Source organism: Erpetoichthys calabaricus, chromosome 1 (genome assembly GCF_900747795.2).
Source record: "Erpetoichthys calabaricus chromosome 1, fErpCal1.3, whole genome shotgun sequence".
NCBI lineage: Eukaryota > Metazoa > Chordata > Cladistia > Polypteriformes > Polypteridae > Erpetoichthys > Erpetoichthys calabaricus.
Genome location: NC_041394.2, coordinates 351,781,066 through 351,799,324, shown reverse-complemented (window position 1 = coordinate 351,799,324; position 18,259 = coordinate 351,781,066). Strand labels below are relative to the sequence as shown.

General features: G+C 41.1%; 1 protein-coding gene and 1 long non-coding RNA gene across 2 annotated transcripts in view; one reads left to right on the top strand and one right to left on the bottom strand.

Moving 5' to 3' along the window:
* The window catches only part of LOC127527891 (uncharacterized), a 406,786-nt gene that overhangs the window by 182,816 nt on the left and 205,711 nt on the right, over positions 1 to 18,259 (top strand). The gene's annotated exons all lie outside the window — the stretch shown is intronic.
* LOC114668909 (gastrula zinc finger protein XlCGF26.1-like) overlaps positions 1 to 18,259 on the bottom strand; it is an 84,599-nt gene that overhangs the window by 32,095 nt on the left and 34,245 nt on the right. The window contains exon 4 of the mRNA XM_051927929.1: positions 9,275 to 9,951. Within this exon, the coding sequence (XP_051783889.1) occupies positions 9,275 to 9,951 (677 nt within the window). The remainder of the gene's footprint in view (positions 1 to 9,274; positions 9,952 to 18,259) is intronic.

Below are 18,259 nucleotides of genomic sequence, written 5' to 3'. Positions count from 1 at the left end.
TATTTTGGTTTCATTTGACCATATGACATTCTCCCAATCCCATCCAAATGCTCTCTAGCAAATTTCAGACGGGCCTGCACATGTACTGGCTTAAGCAAGGGGACACGTCTGGCACTGCAGGATTTGAGTCCCTGGCGGCATAGTGTGTTACTGATGGTAGCCTTTGTTACTTTGGACCCAGCTCTCTGCAGGTCATTCACTAGGTCCCCCCGTGTGGTTCTGGGATTTTTGCTCACCGTTCTTGTGATCATTTTGACCCCATGGGGTGAGATCTTGCGTGGAGCCCCAGATCGAGGGAGATTATCAGTGGTCTTGTATGTCTTCCATTTTCTAATAATTGCTCCCACAGTTGATTTCTTCACACCAAGCTGCTTACCTATTGCAGATTCAGTCTTCCCAGCCTGGTGCAGGTCTACAATTTTGTTTCTGGTGTCCTTTGGCAGCTCTTTGGTCTTGGCCATAGTGGAGTTTGGAGTGTGACTGTTTGAGGTTGTGGACAGGTGTCTTTTATATTGATAACGAGTTCAAACAGGTGCCATTAATACAGGTAACGAGTGGAGGACAGAGGAGCCTCTTACAGAAGAAGTTACAGGTCTGTGAGAGCCAGAAATCTTGTTTGTTAGTAGGTGACCAAATACTTATTTTCCACCATAATTTGCAAATAAATTCTTTAAAAATCAGACAATGTGATTTTCTGGATTTTTTTTCTCATTTTGTCTCTCATAGTTGAGGTATACCTATGAGGAAAATTACAGGCCTCTCTCATCTTTTTAAGTGGGAGAACTTGCACAATTGGTGGCTGACTAAATACTTTTTTGCCCCACTGTAAAACATCTCTTGCTGCATGCCAAGGCTGCTGTCAGCACCCGTTCAGTGACTGTGGAAGAAGCGGCTGCACAGGGGCAACTCAATGACCAGCAGGAATGGCTGCTTGGCTGTCTTCACACAGCAGTAGCAGTTGCAGTGTGATGCAATCTGGTATGTACCTCTTGTCATCATAAGAGGGAGTCCTTCCAGGTGAGCATTGGTGTAGGTGCATTAGCTACATGGACATGTTCAGCACCACGATCAGCCGACGCTGGCCCCTCACTTTCGTCATCAATCTCCAGATCACTTACAACAAAGTCCGACAACTCAGAGTCTGACTCGGTGATATGATATGACAAAACGCCACCCAGGGAGTATTTTGCTTTGCGCATTTGTTTTGGTCTTTCACCAGATGTCGATGCCATTTGAGGAGTTGTTGTTTGCTCTTCACTACTTATGCACGTGCAGAAAATCTCGGTCAAATCAATGAAGCTAACTTTAAAGAGAGTCGAACTAAAACAAAACGGCGAGTTTTGTCACAGTTTACAGTTGATTACAGTCCGCTACCCCTGAATTTTGACAAAAGTCGACATCCTCCCTGAAAGAGTTAAAGGCAGTCCTTATGTCACCTCCTCTTTTACAGGTCCCTAACTTTTCTTTACCCTGTCATCTCCAAACTGATGCCTTGGGCACTGGCCTCAGTGCCAAGCACAGCCAAGTGTTCAGTGAAGCCAAACACAACGTCATGTACCTTAGCTGGAAGATGTTGAACTGGGAGAGGAGGTATATAGCCAGTGAGTGAGAGGTGCTCAACTTTAAACGGGCCATTACACAGCTGCAGTACTATCTCCTGGGTCAGAGTTTACACCGACTATGTCCCACTCTGATGGCTATGCTCTCAGAAAGACTCTAACCCCAGGATCACCTGTTGGTTTCCTTACCCTGCAACCTTACAAGTTCACGGTTCTGAATTGGTGAGGGACTCTCCATACCAATGCTGATGCCCCCTTTCTCATGTCCACAACCTTATGGCCAGGTCTGTTTGCCACCTCAGGGCTGAGCTAAGGGGTGGACCATATGATGATTATGCATCATTGGATGGGCTTATCAGAGGTATATAGTATAACCCCATGTTGACAGCACTGGTGCTAACCATGTCATTTTCTGTTCCCTCCATAGTACCAAGAAGAAATCCAGTGAGGACATTTGATTCTGCCCCTTCCAGTTCCCCAGCTATAAATACCATGGCCACCAGAAGGAAGGGCTCACTCTACAAAAAGAGTTCACCACAGGACACAGCTCCAATTTGGTGACTGAATGAAAGTATTTACTAACCTAAAGGGCAGTCTTTGATTTTGGAAGCATTAAGTTTAATTTTGTGCTGCAGAGTACGCACTTTTATTATTAATTTGCCTTTTGATTAAACATGGATGACTGGGTTGGTGATCCAACATTGCTCCTTTGAACTTGCGTTTCCTCATCCAATCACAAGTGGCGTAGTCGGCAGGATAACCGATCAAGTAGATCTGGCTGCAGCTGAACCCCCCTCCCCCCACCTCACAGACCAGGTGAGCCAGGCAGAGCCACTCAATGCCAGCACCCACCATGTGCCTGCAGAAGCGCCATACACATGGTCTGGGGTCAAGGGCCTGCAAATGCACAGGGCGATGTGGGGGTTTACTTGCTCATGTATGAGCATACTGCCACCAAACAGTGGTGGCATCAGTACGAGAGGGTGCACTTCCTTGTGCCCTTTCATTCCAGTGAGGCACAGCAAGCCTATTAGGACTTGAAGGAGCAAGCATATACACACACAGCCCATAGTTCATACGGCATGTAATATGATTTGAAGACAGGATTCTTCATGTCTGAATGAGAAGGAGAAGCAGGGTTTCAATTAAAAGCTTAATCCCACTTTAATACGATTCACACTCATGCACTACTCTGAATTTCTGAAAGTATCCATTGAACAATATTTTAGCAAAACATTCATGTGTTTTGGAAATTTTCAGCATACAAGTGGATGCTAGACATGTGCACTACGTGACTAAGTATTGTTAGAATTTTTAAATTCTTTTTTCAATATTATTTGTGGCTCTTCAGCACTGGCCCCATGCACTGAATATATTGATCATAGTTATCCATGAAAACATGAGATTTTTTTTTTCTCAGCCAACACCAAAAAGAACTTGGGGTAACACATATAGAGTATCTCACAAAACTGAGTACACCCCTCACATTTTTGTAAATATTTTATTATATCTTTTCATGGTACATCACTGAAGATATGACACTTTGATACAATGTAAAGTAGTCGGTGTACAGCTTGTATCACAGTGTAAATGTGCTGTCCCCTCAAAATAACTCAACACACAGCCATTAATGTCTCAACCGCTGGCAACAAAAGTGAGTACACCCCCAAGTAAAAAATGTCTAAATTGTGCCCAAGTAGCCATTTTCCGTCCCCGGTGACTCGTTAGTGTTACAAGGTCTCGGGTGTGTTAAATTTGGTGTTATAGCTCTCACACGCTCTCATACTGGTCACTGGAAGTTCAACATGGCACTTCATGGCAAAGAACTCTCTGAGGATCTGAAAAAAAGAATTGTTGCTGTACATAAAGATGACCTCGGCTATAAGAAGATTGCCAACACTCTGAAACTGAGCTGCAGCACGGTGGCCAAGACCATACAGTGGTTTAACAGGACAGGTTCCACTCAGAACAGGCCTCGCCATGGTCGACCAAAGAAGTTGAGTGCACGTGCTCAGCATCATAGCCAGAGGTTGTCTTTTGAAAATAGACGTAGGAGTGCTGCCAGCATTGCTGCAGAGGTTGCTGCATGGCTGTCGTCCCAGAAGGAAGCCTCTTCTAAAGATGATGCACAAGAAAGCCAGAAAACAGTTTGCTGAAGACAAACAGACTTCAGAGCCATGTCCTGTGGTCTGATGAGACCAAGATAAACTTATTTGGTTCAGATGGTGACAAACATGTATGGTGGCAACCAGGTGAGGAGTACAAAGACAAGTGTGTCTTGCCTACAGTCAAGCATGGTGGTTGGAGTGTCATGGTTTGAGGCTGCATGAGTGCTGCCGGCACTGGGAAGCTACAGTTCATTGAGGGATCCATGAATGTCAACATGTACTGTGACATACTGAAGCAGAGCATGATCCCCTCCCTGGGCTGCAGGGCAGTATTCCAACATGATAACGACCCCAAACACACCTCCAAGAAGACCACTGCCTTGCTAAACAAACTGAGGGTAAAGGTGCTGGACTGGCCAAGCATGTCTCCAGACCTAAACCCTATTGTGCATCTGTGGGTCATCCTCAAACGGAAGGTGGAGGAGCACAAGGTCTCTTAACATTCACCACCAGTCATGGAGGAGTGGAAGAGGATTCCAGTGGCAACCTGTGAAGCTCTTGTGAACTCCATGCCCAAGAGAGTTAAGGCAGTGCTGGAAAATAATGGTGGCCGGCCTAACAAAATATTGACACTTTGGACACAATATGGATATTTTTCACTTAGGGGTGTACTCGCTTTTGTTGTTAGACATTAATGGCTGTGTGTTGAGTTATTTTGAGGGGACAGTAAATTTACACTGTTATACAAGCTGTACACGGACTACTTTACATTGGATCAAAAGTGTGATATCTTCAGTGTTGTCCCATGAAAAGATAGAATAAAACATTTAAAAAAAAAATGTGAGGGGTGTACTCACTTTTGTGAGACACTGTAAATAAATAAATAAATAATAGCAACTGTAATAACATCATTTTTAAGTACTGTATTCCTTTAAAACCAGATGAAAACTCACTTTAGTTTTGTGTGCATTTTATCACAAAGTTCTGTTGAACACATAAAAATGTGTATTATGCTTATGAAAGGCACTATTTATGACTCTCAGGTAACCTTTAACAATTAGTAGACAAGAAATACACCTAAATACTACCCTTGTGTTACATGCACACCTCACAATACTCACCCCTGGGAACCTCCACAGTGACAGTGTACATCCTTCGGGGGCTATGGCTTGCAGTCCTTCACCTTTCCATCGGCTTCACTAAGTTTTCCACCACTGTGTGAGGGCTGGACGAAGGCGTCCCGTTGTGTTCCTGCAGGAAAGTGACCTGTAATGCCTCCACGACTGCTAATGTCAGTAAACATGAGGTTGTTTCACTAAGATAAGGTAAAAATAAATAGTTTATTAACCCGTATGTTTATTTTTCAGAACAATTAAACATATGAAACCCAAGGGGTTAAATAAATAAAACTTGAAACGTTTTTATTATTGTCCACACAGCAACCTTTGTATCAGGTGGTTTACCTTGAGAAGATATTAATTTTGCAGTTTTTTCTTGTGAAGTTGGTCAAGATGCTTTGTGAATGCTGGATCGCCATTACAAGTGGCAGGCTTAACAACAATGTCAAGTTCAGTGCTCTCAAACATTTTCTCTTACATAGGACCTCGAGGATACCATTCTTTTGGAAACTTACTCGTAAACATCATGGTACAGAGAGTCGCATAGCTTACTAAAAGCAAGCTAAAAATCAGTGGGCCTGTTACGTGTCAATGAGACCACTCTTCAATCATTAGAACAACTAGACGAGAACAGGCCATTCAGTCCAACAAAGCTTGCCAGTCCTATCCACTTAATTCTCCTAAAATAACATCAAGTCGAGTTTCGAAAGTCCCTAAAGTCTTACTCCTACTCATATGTACAGTTGGGGAAACAAGTATTTGATCCACTGCTGAATTTGTAAGTTTGCTCACTTGCAAAGAAATGAATAGTCTGGAGTTGTGTTCCTGGCACAGTGGTCACCTTTTGTAATAAACCGTAATACCGCACTTGCTATCTGCTTGTTTGTCTTATTAAAAATGCAAATTAATTACAGAAATAGGTGAAAAAAAAATTTAACTCTCCTTCCCTAGCGGTGATGTTGGAGTCCCCCTCACCTGCTGGTAAAATAGCAGTTATAAGGGTCTGGCCACAAATTGCAGCAGCTCACAGCTCAAACAGTGTGAGCCCCAGGATTCTGCTGCCTTCTCCAGTTGTGTTGACATTCAGATGGTGGATTACGATGCACCTTTTCATGACTACTCTGATATGTGACCACTTTTTTTTAATTTTGAGCACTGTGTGACTATCAGAACTTGAACTTTTGAGTGTCTCCATCGAGCTATGCCACTACATCAATTTCCCTTTGCTGCTTACAATGGGAGGAAATAATTATTTGATCCCCTCCTGAATTTGTAAGTTTTCTCACTTACAAAGAAATGAACAGTCTTCTTATTAATATGGCAGTTTTTCTTTTTCATGGAAAGAGACAGAATATCAACCAAAAATCCAGAAAAAAACATATTAGATAAAAGTTATCAATTGATTTGCATGTCATTGAGAGAAACAAGTATTTGATCCCCTACAACCTAGCCAGAATTCTGGCTCCCACAGATTACAATCAATCAATTCCAGAATACTTCTGATCTCAACTCATTATGTGTATAAAGCAGACCTGTCAACAGAATCAATTTCTTCCATTCCAACCTCTTCACCACCATGGGCAAGACCAAAGAGCTGTCAAAGGATGTCAGGGACAAGACTGGAATGGGCTACAAGACCATCTGCAAGAAGGTTGGTGACAAGGTGACAACTATTTCAGAAATGGAAGAAATATTAAAATGACCATCAATCACCATCGGTCTGGAACTCCGGATGAACACAAGAAAGGTGAGGAATCAGCCCAAAACTACACGAGAGGAGTTTGTTAATGATGTGAAGGCAGTTGGAACCGCAGTCACCAAGAACACCATTGGTAACACACTACACCATAATAGATTGAAATCTTGCAGCGCCCGCAAGATCCCCCTGCTCAAGCAGGCACACTGGCAAACTTAAGACTGCCTTCAGATCATTAACAAGCTGCTAGTAGTTTGGGATCAGGAGTTGATGCAAGCAGAATGAAAACAAATTATCAAGGTGGTAGATGGATAAAAGAAAAACATGTTTTATTACAAAACTCTCTTGAAGGAAAAAAATTCTGCTGCAAGAATATATACAGGAAACAAAGTGAAATAAATAAAAGAAAAATACAAAAAATACTTCATGCTGATGAATCATTCTATATACAAAAATAACATGAAGGAGGAAAAAAAAATAATCAAAAGTATGGATTTACCCCCAAAGGAAATATTTTTAGTCGTGGGATAAACAAAATGACTTAAACGTATTTAAATGAAAGGTAAAGTACCACTTACAGTTAATGGAAATAGCCCAAAACCTGATAGAAATCTACGTTTTGTACCTAATACCTGTATGCAAAATTTGGATGACCTAAGTGAAAGCATGCTCAAGTCATCATGTTTACATACACACACACACACACACACACTTCCAAAAATAAAATTTTTGGAAACGGGGGGTCTAAAACATCAAGATTCATCAGAATTTCGAAACATCATTATTGCAGGATTCCAATATTTTCCCTATACTGTACGAGAAAGTAAAAATGAGGTTCTGATGCAGCCTTGAATAATCCAGCTTCGTCAGCTTTCAGAGGAATCAGGAGCCTGCACTGGCTAATAGGAGTCAGTTCCACTCCACTGACGCAGCCAGCCACTGAACCACTATCTCGTTACTGAGGGCTCAGCAGCTCCCTATTGTAAACGCTATACCTTTTAAATTCTCTTCCCTCATCAAGCCAGGTTAACCGACCTCTAGCGGACGATGTCTCAACCCTTTTAAAGATGATATCATCTTGGATTACCCTGCAGCTGGATAGAAGCAACTGCATACCCTAAAGAGGAATGCAACCTGTGCAACTTGAAACCAAACGAAACCTCACACCACCTAATAGAAACAATAATGCCAAAAATAATCCCTCTTTTGTATGTCTACGCTCACAATAAAGCAAATTCGAACAAAAATGTTAAACCAGAAATAGACTCAGTACCCATCAAAAGGCACTCCACCCCAGCTGATTTTTTCCAGCTTCCTATGCACAGTGTATGCACCCAACCAAAATGCCCTGTATAAAATTGTATCTGGACTTGCACTCATGTGTTTATTTGAGGGAAGATGGAGGGAAAATATGGAACTGCTGCCACTTCATGTGCAGATGACCGATGGTAAATACAGTAATCCCTCGCTATATCGTGCTTCGACTTTCGCGGCTTCACTCTATCGCGGATTTTATATGTAAGCATATTTAAATATATATATCATGGATTTTTTGCTGGTTCGCTGATTTCTGCGGACAATGGGTCTTTTAATTTCTGGTACAGAAAGACAGCTTTATAGACAGCTGGTTTGTCCAGTTGATTTCATACAAGGGACGCTATTGGCAGATGGCTGAGAAGCTACCCAACCACAGCGGGTATTATGTATTAAATAAAACTCCTCAAATATATTGTGAGCACGGGGGCTGTTTCGCACCCCTAGAGGATACGGCTGCTCCTCAAAAAACGCTGAAAGATTACCTTCACAGTGCTCCCTTCTTTGCTGGGTTTACATGTGGCTGCTTTGCAAGTGATATGCTTCCCGCATGGTGCTTCGCATACTTAAAAGATCAAACAGCACGTATTGATTTTTGATTGTTTACTTTCTTCTCTCTCGCTCTGACGGAGGGGGTGTGAGCATTGGGGCTGTTCGCATACTGGCCTAGAGGATACGGACGATCCTCTTAAAAATGCTGAAAAATGCTTGCTCCCTTCTTTGCAGCTACTTTGTCCGGCGGCGCTTCGCATACTTAAAAGCCAAACATCCCTATTGATTTTTGACTGTTTGTTTTTTTCTCTCTCTCTCTGACGCGCACTCCTTTGAAGAGGAAGATATGTTTGCATTCTTTTAATTGTGAGACAGAACTGTCATCTCTGTCTTGTCATGGAGCACAGTTTAAACTTTTGAAAAAGAGACAAATGTTTGTTTGCAGTGTTTGAATAACGTTCCTGTCTCTCTACAACCTCCTGTGTTTCTGTGCAAATCTGTGACCCAAACATGACAATATAAAAATAACCATATAAACATATGGCTTCTACTTTGCGGATTTTCACCCCCGCGATGGAGGAGGGATTACTGTACTTTTATTTACATACTTTTACTCTGCTTTACCTGTTCCTGGAACAGCGTCATTTAAATTCCTCACTGCCGTACTATGCACTTAAGAGTTGTACAAGTTTCAGCTGAGAGGGTTGCACTGGTTTTCTATGTTGTGTCACAAGTGACTAACGGCTCATTTTCTAGTATGCAGTCAGGATTGTGGTCCCAGGGGTGGTAACTTCTATTTCTTAGAGTTTCCAATGAATTAGCCTGGCCACTTTGTTGTGTGTTTCAGTGTATAATCCTTTAGCCATCAATATCTATCACCCCACAACAAGATGTGTGACTCTTTCTAGTTCTGGCAGAAGCAGCACTTATCAGTTACGCAATTTTTCTATTAATGTTCTGAAACACCTAATTTGCAAGCTGTTGTCTCTCTCCTGTGTGAATTCTTTGGTGGCTCTGCAGATTCCTCTTTTGCGAAAACTGCTTACCACATTCAGAACAGCAATAAGGCTTTTTTCCTGTGTGAATTCCTTGGTGGCTCTTTAGATAGCTCTTTAATAAAAAACTCTTGCCACATTCCAAACAACAATATGGCTTCTCTCCTGTGTGAATTCGTTGGTGGCTCTGAAGATTCTTCTTTTGCGAAAAACACTTCCCACATTCGGGACAGCAATAAGGCTTTTCTCCCGTGTGAATTGTTCGGTGTCTTTGCAGCAGTATCTTTTCTGAAAACCACTTGCCACATTCAGGACAGCAATAAGGCTTTTCTCCTGTGTGAATTCTTTGGTGCTGAAGAAGATTCGTCTTTTGCGAAAACTGCTTGCCACATTCAGCACAAGAATAAGGCTTCTCTCCTGTGTGAATTCGTTGGTGGCTCTGAAGATTCTTCTTTTGTGAAAACGATTTGCCACAGTCAGGACAGCAATGAAGCCTCTCACCCGTGTGAATTATTTGGTGGCCCTGAAGACTGCTCTTTTCTGAAAACCACTTGCCACATTCAGAACAGCAAAAAGGCTTCTCTCCCGTGTGAATTTTTTTGTGCCTTGAAAGGGAACTCTTGTTTGATAATTGTTTGCCACATTCAGGACAGCAGTGAGGTTTGTCTCCTGTAGAAAGTTGAAAAGAAAAGAAAAAATAGAAACTTATTCTCAATCCACTTCTGTATCATTCACATTAAGTCACTGCATTATATAAATACTGGATAAAATTATGAACAACCTTTTGTAAAAATAAGCAATTGTAAAAGCCATTCAACGTGGTAATTTCCCCTACTGTATTACGACAACTCAGCACATGAGCACAATCACTGGACATAAGAAGGTGAAATAACTAAAATAAACAGATCATCTGTGAGGGACCCAGTTGACAAGATATTTAGATACATTTTGTTTACTACATTACAGAACTGCATCATCATGTTCTCTTTATACTCTCAAAATATTATTCAAAATTATCTTGCTCCTATTTTTTGATTAATGGTGGTAAAGTGATAATCTTCAGTTTCATTTGTAAAACAGACCACCATGTCAACCATGTGAAATGCAACCTTCATAATCAGAATATGCCTTGAACTTTCCCCATATTTGCACCAAAGCCAAAACGTATATCAAAACGATTGATTTACATCATCAAAGCAAAACGGAGGAAAGAACAAAGCGTTATATTAATGTACAGTTGGAGAAAAATCTGAAGACGAGAGACACTGGATTACCGCAGTTATTTGTCTCTGCTCTGAATGGAGAGTGGCAATGGAAATAAGGACTGGACAGCTCTGCGACTCACTGGTGACGTTCATACTCCCAATTACAATGTTAATGGATGCACGGCTTCACAATTTATTTATGCAAATGACATTGAGTAACTATGATACAGGAGAAGCTCATCAGGAGATGAACTCATTCTGAACAGAAGCCTCACACTGGATCCATATCATCAGAACTAGGGTGGTGTTGAGATGTCATCCGTTGCATGACTGCATTCAGGTCCTAATCCAAGATCCTGAGATTTGTCATGTGGTGGGTGCGGCAATGCACAGTGTGTCCTCCTAACCTCTCTCTCTCTCGGGTCATCCACCCAATTCAACTCTGCCCCTAGTGGTGATCATCTGACAGTACAGCACCTCTCTTTACCCAGATGTCCATAATATTTGGCCTCACAGTAGACAATACAACCACAGTTAATCACTGAACATTGGCCCAAGGTATTCTGGTACCAGTTTTGTTTATGACAAACTTTGTGATCAAACGTGTATTACTTACAGACAATCCATGACCAGAACAGAAGTCCAATAACAATCACAGGTTGTGTTCAAACCATGAAGGTCATTGCTGCAAATCCCTCCATGTACCTCAATTGCTCCCTACAGTTGGTCTACACAGCTAGTAGATGGTACCTTTTACCAGCACTGAATCTAAAGTCTCTTAAAAAGCCAAATACTCTGTAGAGTTTTTTTGGCAAACACATATGCAATAGTGAAAGGTCTCCTCTATGGCACATACAATCTCACTGAGATGACTTTCTAATCTTCTCAAAGAAACTCAAAAAACAGGCACCCGGTTGAGGTCAGAGTTCAAGTGAGATCACCCTTGATCAAAAATGTTGTCAATACTGTGTTTACTGGCGAATTCCATTCTTTCTTGGCCGGATTTTCAACCTCCTCCATGAGCTCTATTTCAAATCCCCCATTACAGAAACAACACTCCAGGGGTCAGAGATCAGTTTTCACCACCAAGGTCTAGTATACATGAACCCATCCCACTCTTTCTCATAGTTATCTGTCATTGGACTCATCCCTCATCCTTCAGTTGCAGTAGAGCTGTAGGATTAATCTGTTTCACTTTGAGAATTGCACTTTGACAAAATTTGCTTTTCAAATCTCAAGAGCTGCACCTTCCATTAACCTACAGTATACTTAAAAAAAAAAAAGACTATCAGCACTGCACACCTTACATTCAACCAAATCACAATGAGGACAGAGTGCCTTATGGGTAAGTGTAACAAGTAGTGGGAGGAAAAAAAAACAAATGAAAGTTCTGTCACCTATACAATGCACTTGAAAAGCCTTTATAGACAGAAAACATATCAATGATTAATTATGGACAATAACTGAACTATTTTGCAAATACCCATAAACCCCCATTGTGAAATCTGTCATCCTCACATACACAACACACAGTGAATTCATTAAGTATTGATTTCCCATTTACTTTCATTTTAGTCATTCTGGTCTCTGTGTGTGTGTGTGTGTTATTTATCTATTCATGTATTTTTTATTTATTTATTTAAAGAGCTTCTATAAAAAGGCCAAATTTCCACCTGGGGACAAATAGTTCTAAAAAGTTCCAAAATACATTAAAGGGAAGCTACTTTCTCACTCACACAACCACTGCAGTGCCCAACAGGTTTCTGGACTCTCCCACGTTTCAAAACACTGACTTTAAAATATGAAACCAGCCATTATTTTTTGAGTGAGTTAATACATTCCCACATTTTACGCTGCATAAAACAGTTTAACACATGTAATATGCATTGTGGTGCAGGAGATAGCATGGCCCTTCACATGTAGTTGAAAAAAAAAAAATGTCAAAGATATACTCAATAAAGCTTTTCCTCAGAATTCTACACACAACACCCCATAATGACAATGCGAAAAAAGTTTACTTGAGGTTTTTGCAAATTTATTAAAAATAAAAAATCTGAGAAATCCCATTTACATAAGTATTCACAGCCTTTACTCAATACTTTGTCGATGCACCTTTGGCAGCAATTCCAGCCTCAAGTCTTTTTGAATATGATGCCACAAGCTTGGCACACCTATCCTTGGCCAGTTTCGCCCATTCCTCTTTGCAGCACCTCTCAAGCTCCATCAGGTTGGATGGGAAGCATCGGTGCACAGCCATTTTAAGATCTCTCCAGAGATGTTCAATCAGATTCAAGTCTGGGCTCTGGCTGGGCCTCTCAAGGATATTCACAGAGTTGTCCTGAAGCTACTCCTTTGATATCTTGGCTGTGTGCTTAGGGTCGTTGTCCTGCTGAAAGATAAACCGTCACCCCAGTCTGAGGTCAAGAGCGCTCTGGAGCAGGTTTTCATCCAGGATGTCTCTGTACATTGCTGCAGTCATCTTTCCCTTTATCCTGACTAGTCTCCCAGTCCCTGCTGCTGAAAAACATCCCCACAACATGATGCTGCCACCACCATGCTTCACTGTAGGGATGGTATTGGCCTGGTGATGAGCGGTGCCTGGTTTCCTCCAAACGTGACGCCTGGCATTCACACCAAAGAGTTCAATCTTTGTCTCATCAGACCAGAGAATTTTCTTTCTCATGGTCTGAGAGTCCTTCAGGTGCCTTTTGGCAAACTTCAGGCGGGCTGCCATGTGCGTTTTACTAAGAAGTGGCTTCTGTCTGGCCACTCTACCATACAGGCCTGATTGGTGGATTGCTGCAGAGATGGTTGTCCTTCTGGAATGTTCTCCTCTCTCCAGGGAGGACCTCTGGAGCTCTGACAGAGTGACCATCGGGTTCTTGGTCACCTCCCTGACTAAGGCCCTTCTCCCCCGATCGCTCAGTTTAGATGGCTGGCCAGCTCTAGGAAGAGTCCTGGTGGTTTCGAACTTCTTCCACTTACGGATGATGGAGGCCATTGTGCTCATTGGGACCTTCAAAGCAGCAGAAATTTTTCTGTAACCTTCCCCAGATTTGTGCCTCGAGACAATCCTGACCCGGAGGTCACCAGACAATTCCTTTGACTTCATGCTTGGTTTGTGCTCTGACATGAACTGTCAACTGTGTGACCTTATATAGACAGCTGTGTGCCTTTCCAAATCAGGTCCAATCAACTGAATTTACCACAGGTGGACTCCAATTAAGCTGCAGAAACATCTCAAGGGTGATCAGAGGAAGCAGGATGCACCTGAGCTCAATTTTGAGCTTCATGGCAAAGGCTGTGAATACTTATGTACATGTGCTTTCTCAATTTTTTTTATTTGTAATAAATTTGCAAAAATCTCAAGTAAACTTTATTCATGTTGTCATTATGGGATGTTGTGTGTAGAATTCTGAGGAAAAAAATGAATTTAATCCATTTTGGAATAAGGCTGTAACAATACTTTCCGGATGCACTGTAGATATCATTGTTTGGCTTGTTAGTCCCATATATTTTCTGAGAGGAAATGATTATAATTGAATTTAAATATCCTGTTGGGTCATATGCACAGTATAAGGTCCTGTGGGCTCATGTTATGGTAATTACTCCTTTAAGATTGGACTACTAAATTGTTCTAGGTAGCAATATAATAATTTTAAAATACTGCTGTTAAAATAAATAGATGTGGCAACGGTTTCATTTCATCTTATTCCTTAAAATGTATGAGAAATTAAAAACAGAAAATAAATACAAGTCAAATGCCAGTAATTTGCTTAAAATTGAATTTGAGGGACAACTTAGTTTGTTTTTAGCGAGTTTGTGTTTTGTGAATGTGAAATCACATGTGAAATTAATTTTAGGATTGATTTTGCAAAACGATACAATGTTTCTTTCATCTCTAAAAATTACAGTTTCCCAAATCCCACAGGCCTAGGGCCTCATTTATAACGTTGTGTGTAGAATTCACACTAAAACATGGTTTACGGATAACTGGAACTGTGCAGACGCACAAAGAAATTCAGATGCATAAAACTGTGCGTAAGCAAAGTTCTACGCACTTTCTCTTTATAAATCCCAATCAATGTGAATTTTAACGCACATGCACGAGCCTAAAGCCCACCCAGACTCCTCCCAAAAGTTTGCCTATTTCAATATGCATATCAGTATAAATAGCCACCTCTGTTCAGTGTTTTGTTAAAAGACAACGGCAAAAGAATGTGTAAAAGAGAAGAATTTAAATGAATGTGAAATTTAAGTCCTGCTCAGTGAACTGTCGGGAATTTACTGTTTGGTGGCTTTAATCTCAAAATTTCCAGTGTAATCATGTAGATTATTTTGTCATTAAAGTATAACATTGTAAACATCATCTTAAAATTGATGTTTAATTTACTAGAGTTTCTCAAGCCCCATTGTAACTAGAGAAGCATATGAAATGCTTTGTAGTCTACGTGCTCCCCAACCCAGTCATTAGTCAGTCCATGCTTCTTAAACGGGCTTTCTCTTACACCGACGGGAGCGCGCAGGCAGTAATCGCCACATAGAATACATTACATTCATGATATCACAGTTCTGTGATCATTTTAGAAAACGAAGATATATACTTGATATTTTAATGATGAAATGCATTAAAGCATGTATTAAACATGAGGGCACGGTGGAGTAGCAGTAGCAAATATGAAGACATTTATTGTGTGGTGATTGATTATGTGGGAAAAGAAAATAAAGGAATAGGAACCAGGCTTTGGGACATTCGATAAAGACAGCATGGCTGCAACAAAGAAAGCCTGTTCAGAAGAACATCCATTGAATTCTGTGTCTGTAACCCTGACCACCAGCTCATGGGATCCACCATTTACACATTATTTCAATTAAACCAGTGAGGTACTTATTCATACATCTAGCTTCTTGGAACCTCATCACAATTGCCATGAACGTTCTCTGCATTGGATGCACAGCTGCTTTTGCAATCACTTTTTAGAGATATTGTGTCAAGGTTTCATGGGAATTTAATGGTGTTATTTTGGATGAACTTTCTTTATTCTTTATTCTAGCAGCACTGTATCTGTCAAAAGTATCAACCCCCAATTCTTGTCCTTCAGTTTTCTTTTTCCACGTAACCAATCGCCACATAATAAAAATCTTTGTATTCGCTACCCCTGCCCACTGTGCCCCGACATGTTTAATACATTTCATCATGAAAAGGATATTAGGTATACATCTTAGCATTCTAAAATGTTCTGGGAGCTGTAATGTCATGAATACATTGCATTCTGGATAGCAATCACTGCCTGCGTGCTCATGTTGGTGTGTTGCAGTATGGATTTACTGTACCCCCACATTTAATTAACAGCACACATTTAAATGAGTTTGACAGTTTATCTGTAAAATATAATAAACATACTTTAATGCATTTCATCATAAAAATGATTTTAAGTATACATCCTAGTATTCAAACAGAACACACCTCCATAAGGAGAGCTCTTGGAAGTCTAAATTGACTTAGAAGCCAGTCATCATTATCTGTAAATACACACACTCTTCTATTGAATTGAATCGAATTCCTTTATTGCCATTGTATGGTACAATGGGATTCAATATGCAACTTCTTCATAAGCTAATTTTCCTATAAAATAATAAAAAATAATACAATAAAAAAAAATATATATATAACATACGAAAGCATTCCGTCTATATGCGCGTATAAGTTCTCCCATGGATAAGTCTTCTCTCATCATGCTAAGAATCATAGTTCGCTTGCAGGAACGATAAAGTCGCGCTAATCTGAGAAAGAGGCTACGGGCCAAGGGAAGGAGAAAGCGTGATGGCAGGAGTAGGGAGCTGGGCAGGGCCCTCCTCACTGTCCTGTTTCACTACTACGCAAGTGAAGCCTAGTATAAATAAATACATACATACACACTCGCGGATAAGTCGGAACTTGACTTTACCATATACAGTGCATCTGGAAATTATTCAAAGCGCATCACTTTTTCCACATTTTGTTATGCTACAGCCTTATTCCAAAATGGATTAAATAAATTTTTTTCCTCAGAATTCTACACACAATACCCCATAGTGACAACGTGAAAAAGTTTACTTGAGGTTTTTGCAAATTTATTAAAAATAAAAAAACTGAGAACTCACATTTACATAAGTATTGACAGCCTTTGCTCAATACTTTGTCGATGCACCTTTGGCAGCAATTACAGCCTCAAGTCTTTTTGAATATGATGCCACAAGCTTGGCACACCTATCCTTGGCCAGTTTTGCCCATTCCTCTTTGCAGCACGTCTCAAGCTACATCTGGTTGGATGGAATTTTTGCAAATTTATTAAAAATCAAAAAATTGAGAAAGCATATGTACATAAGTATTCACAGCCTTTGCCATGAAGGTCCAAATTGAGCTCAGGTGCATCCTGTTTCCCCTGATCATCCTTGAGATGTTTCTGCAGCTTCATTGGAGTCCACATGTGGTAAATTCAGTTGACTGGACATGATTTGGAAAGGCACACACCTGTCTATATAAGGTCCCACAGTTGACAGTTCATGTCAGAGCACAAACCATATAGATGCCATCATCTATATGCTACATCGATCCCTCTCTCACTTGGACAGAGGCAGTGGTGCTGTAAGAATTATGTTTCTAGACTTCTCTAGCGCCTTCAACACAATCCAACCTCTGCTCCTTAGAGACAAGCTGACAGAGATGGGATTAGATTCATACCTAGTGGCATGGATTGTGGACTATCTTCAAGACAGACCTCAGTATGTGCGTCTTGGGAACTGCACGTCTGACATTGTGGTCAGCAACACAGGAGCGCCACAAGGGACTGTACTTTCTCCGGTCCTGTTCAGCCTATATACATCGGACTTCCAATACAACTCGGAGTCCTGCCATGTGCAAAAGTTTGCTGATGACACTGCTATCGTGGGCTGCATTAGGAATGGGCTGGAGGATGAGTATAGGGACCTAATCAATGACTTTGTTAAATGGTGCGACTCAAACCACCTACAACTGAACACCAGCAAAACCAAGGAACTGGTGGTGGATTTTAGGAGGCCCAGACCCCTCATAGACCCCGTGATCATCAAAGGTGACTGTCTGCAGATGGTGCAGACCTATAAATATCTGGGAGTGCAGCTGGATGATAAATTAGACTGGACTGCCAATACTGATGCGCTGTGCAAGAAAGGACAGAGCCGGTTATACTTCCTTAGAAGGCTGGAGTCCTTCAACATCTGCAATAAGATGCTGCAGATGTTCTATCAGACGGTTGTGGCGAGCGCCCTCTTCTACGCGGTGGTGTGCTGGGGAGGTAGCATTAAGAGGAAAGACGCCTCACGCCTGAACAAACTGGTGAGGAAGGCAGGCTCTATTGTTGGCATGGAGCTGGACAGTTTGACATCTGTGGCAGAGCAAAGGGCACTCAACAGGCTCCTGTCAATTATGGAGAATCCACTGCATCCACTAAATAGTATCATCTCCAGACAGAGGAGCAGCTTCAGCGACAGACTGCTGTCACTGTTCTGCTCCACTGACAGACTGAGGAGATCGTTCCTCCCCCAAACTATGTGACTCTTCAATTCCACCTGGGGGGGTAAACGTTAACATTATACAAAGTTATTGTCTGTTTTTCACCTGCATTATTATCATTCTTTAATTTAATATTATTTATTGTATCAGTATGCTGCTGCTGGAGAAGGTGAATTTCCCATTGGGATTAATAAAGTATCTATCTATCTAAACCAAGCATGAAGTCAAAGGAATTGTG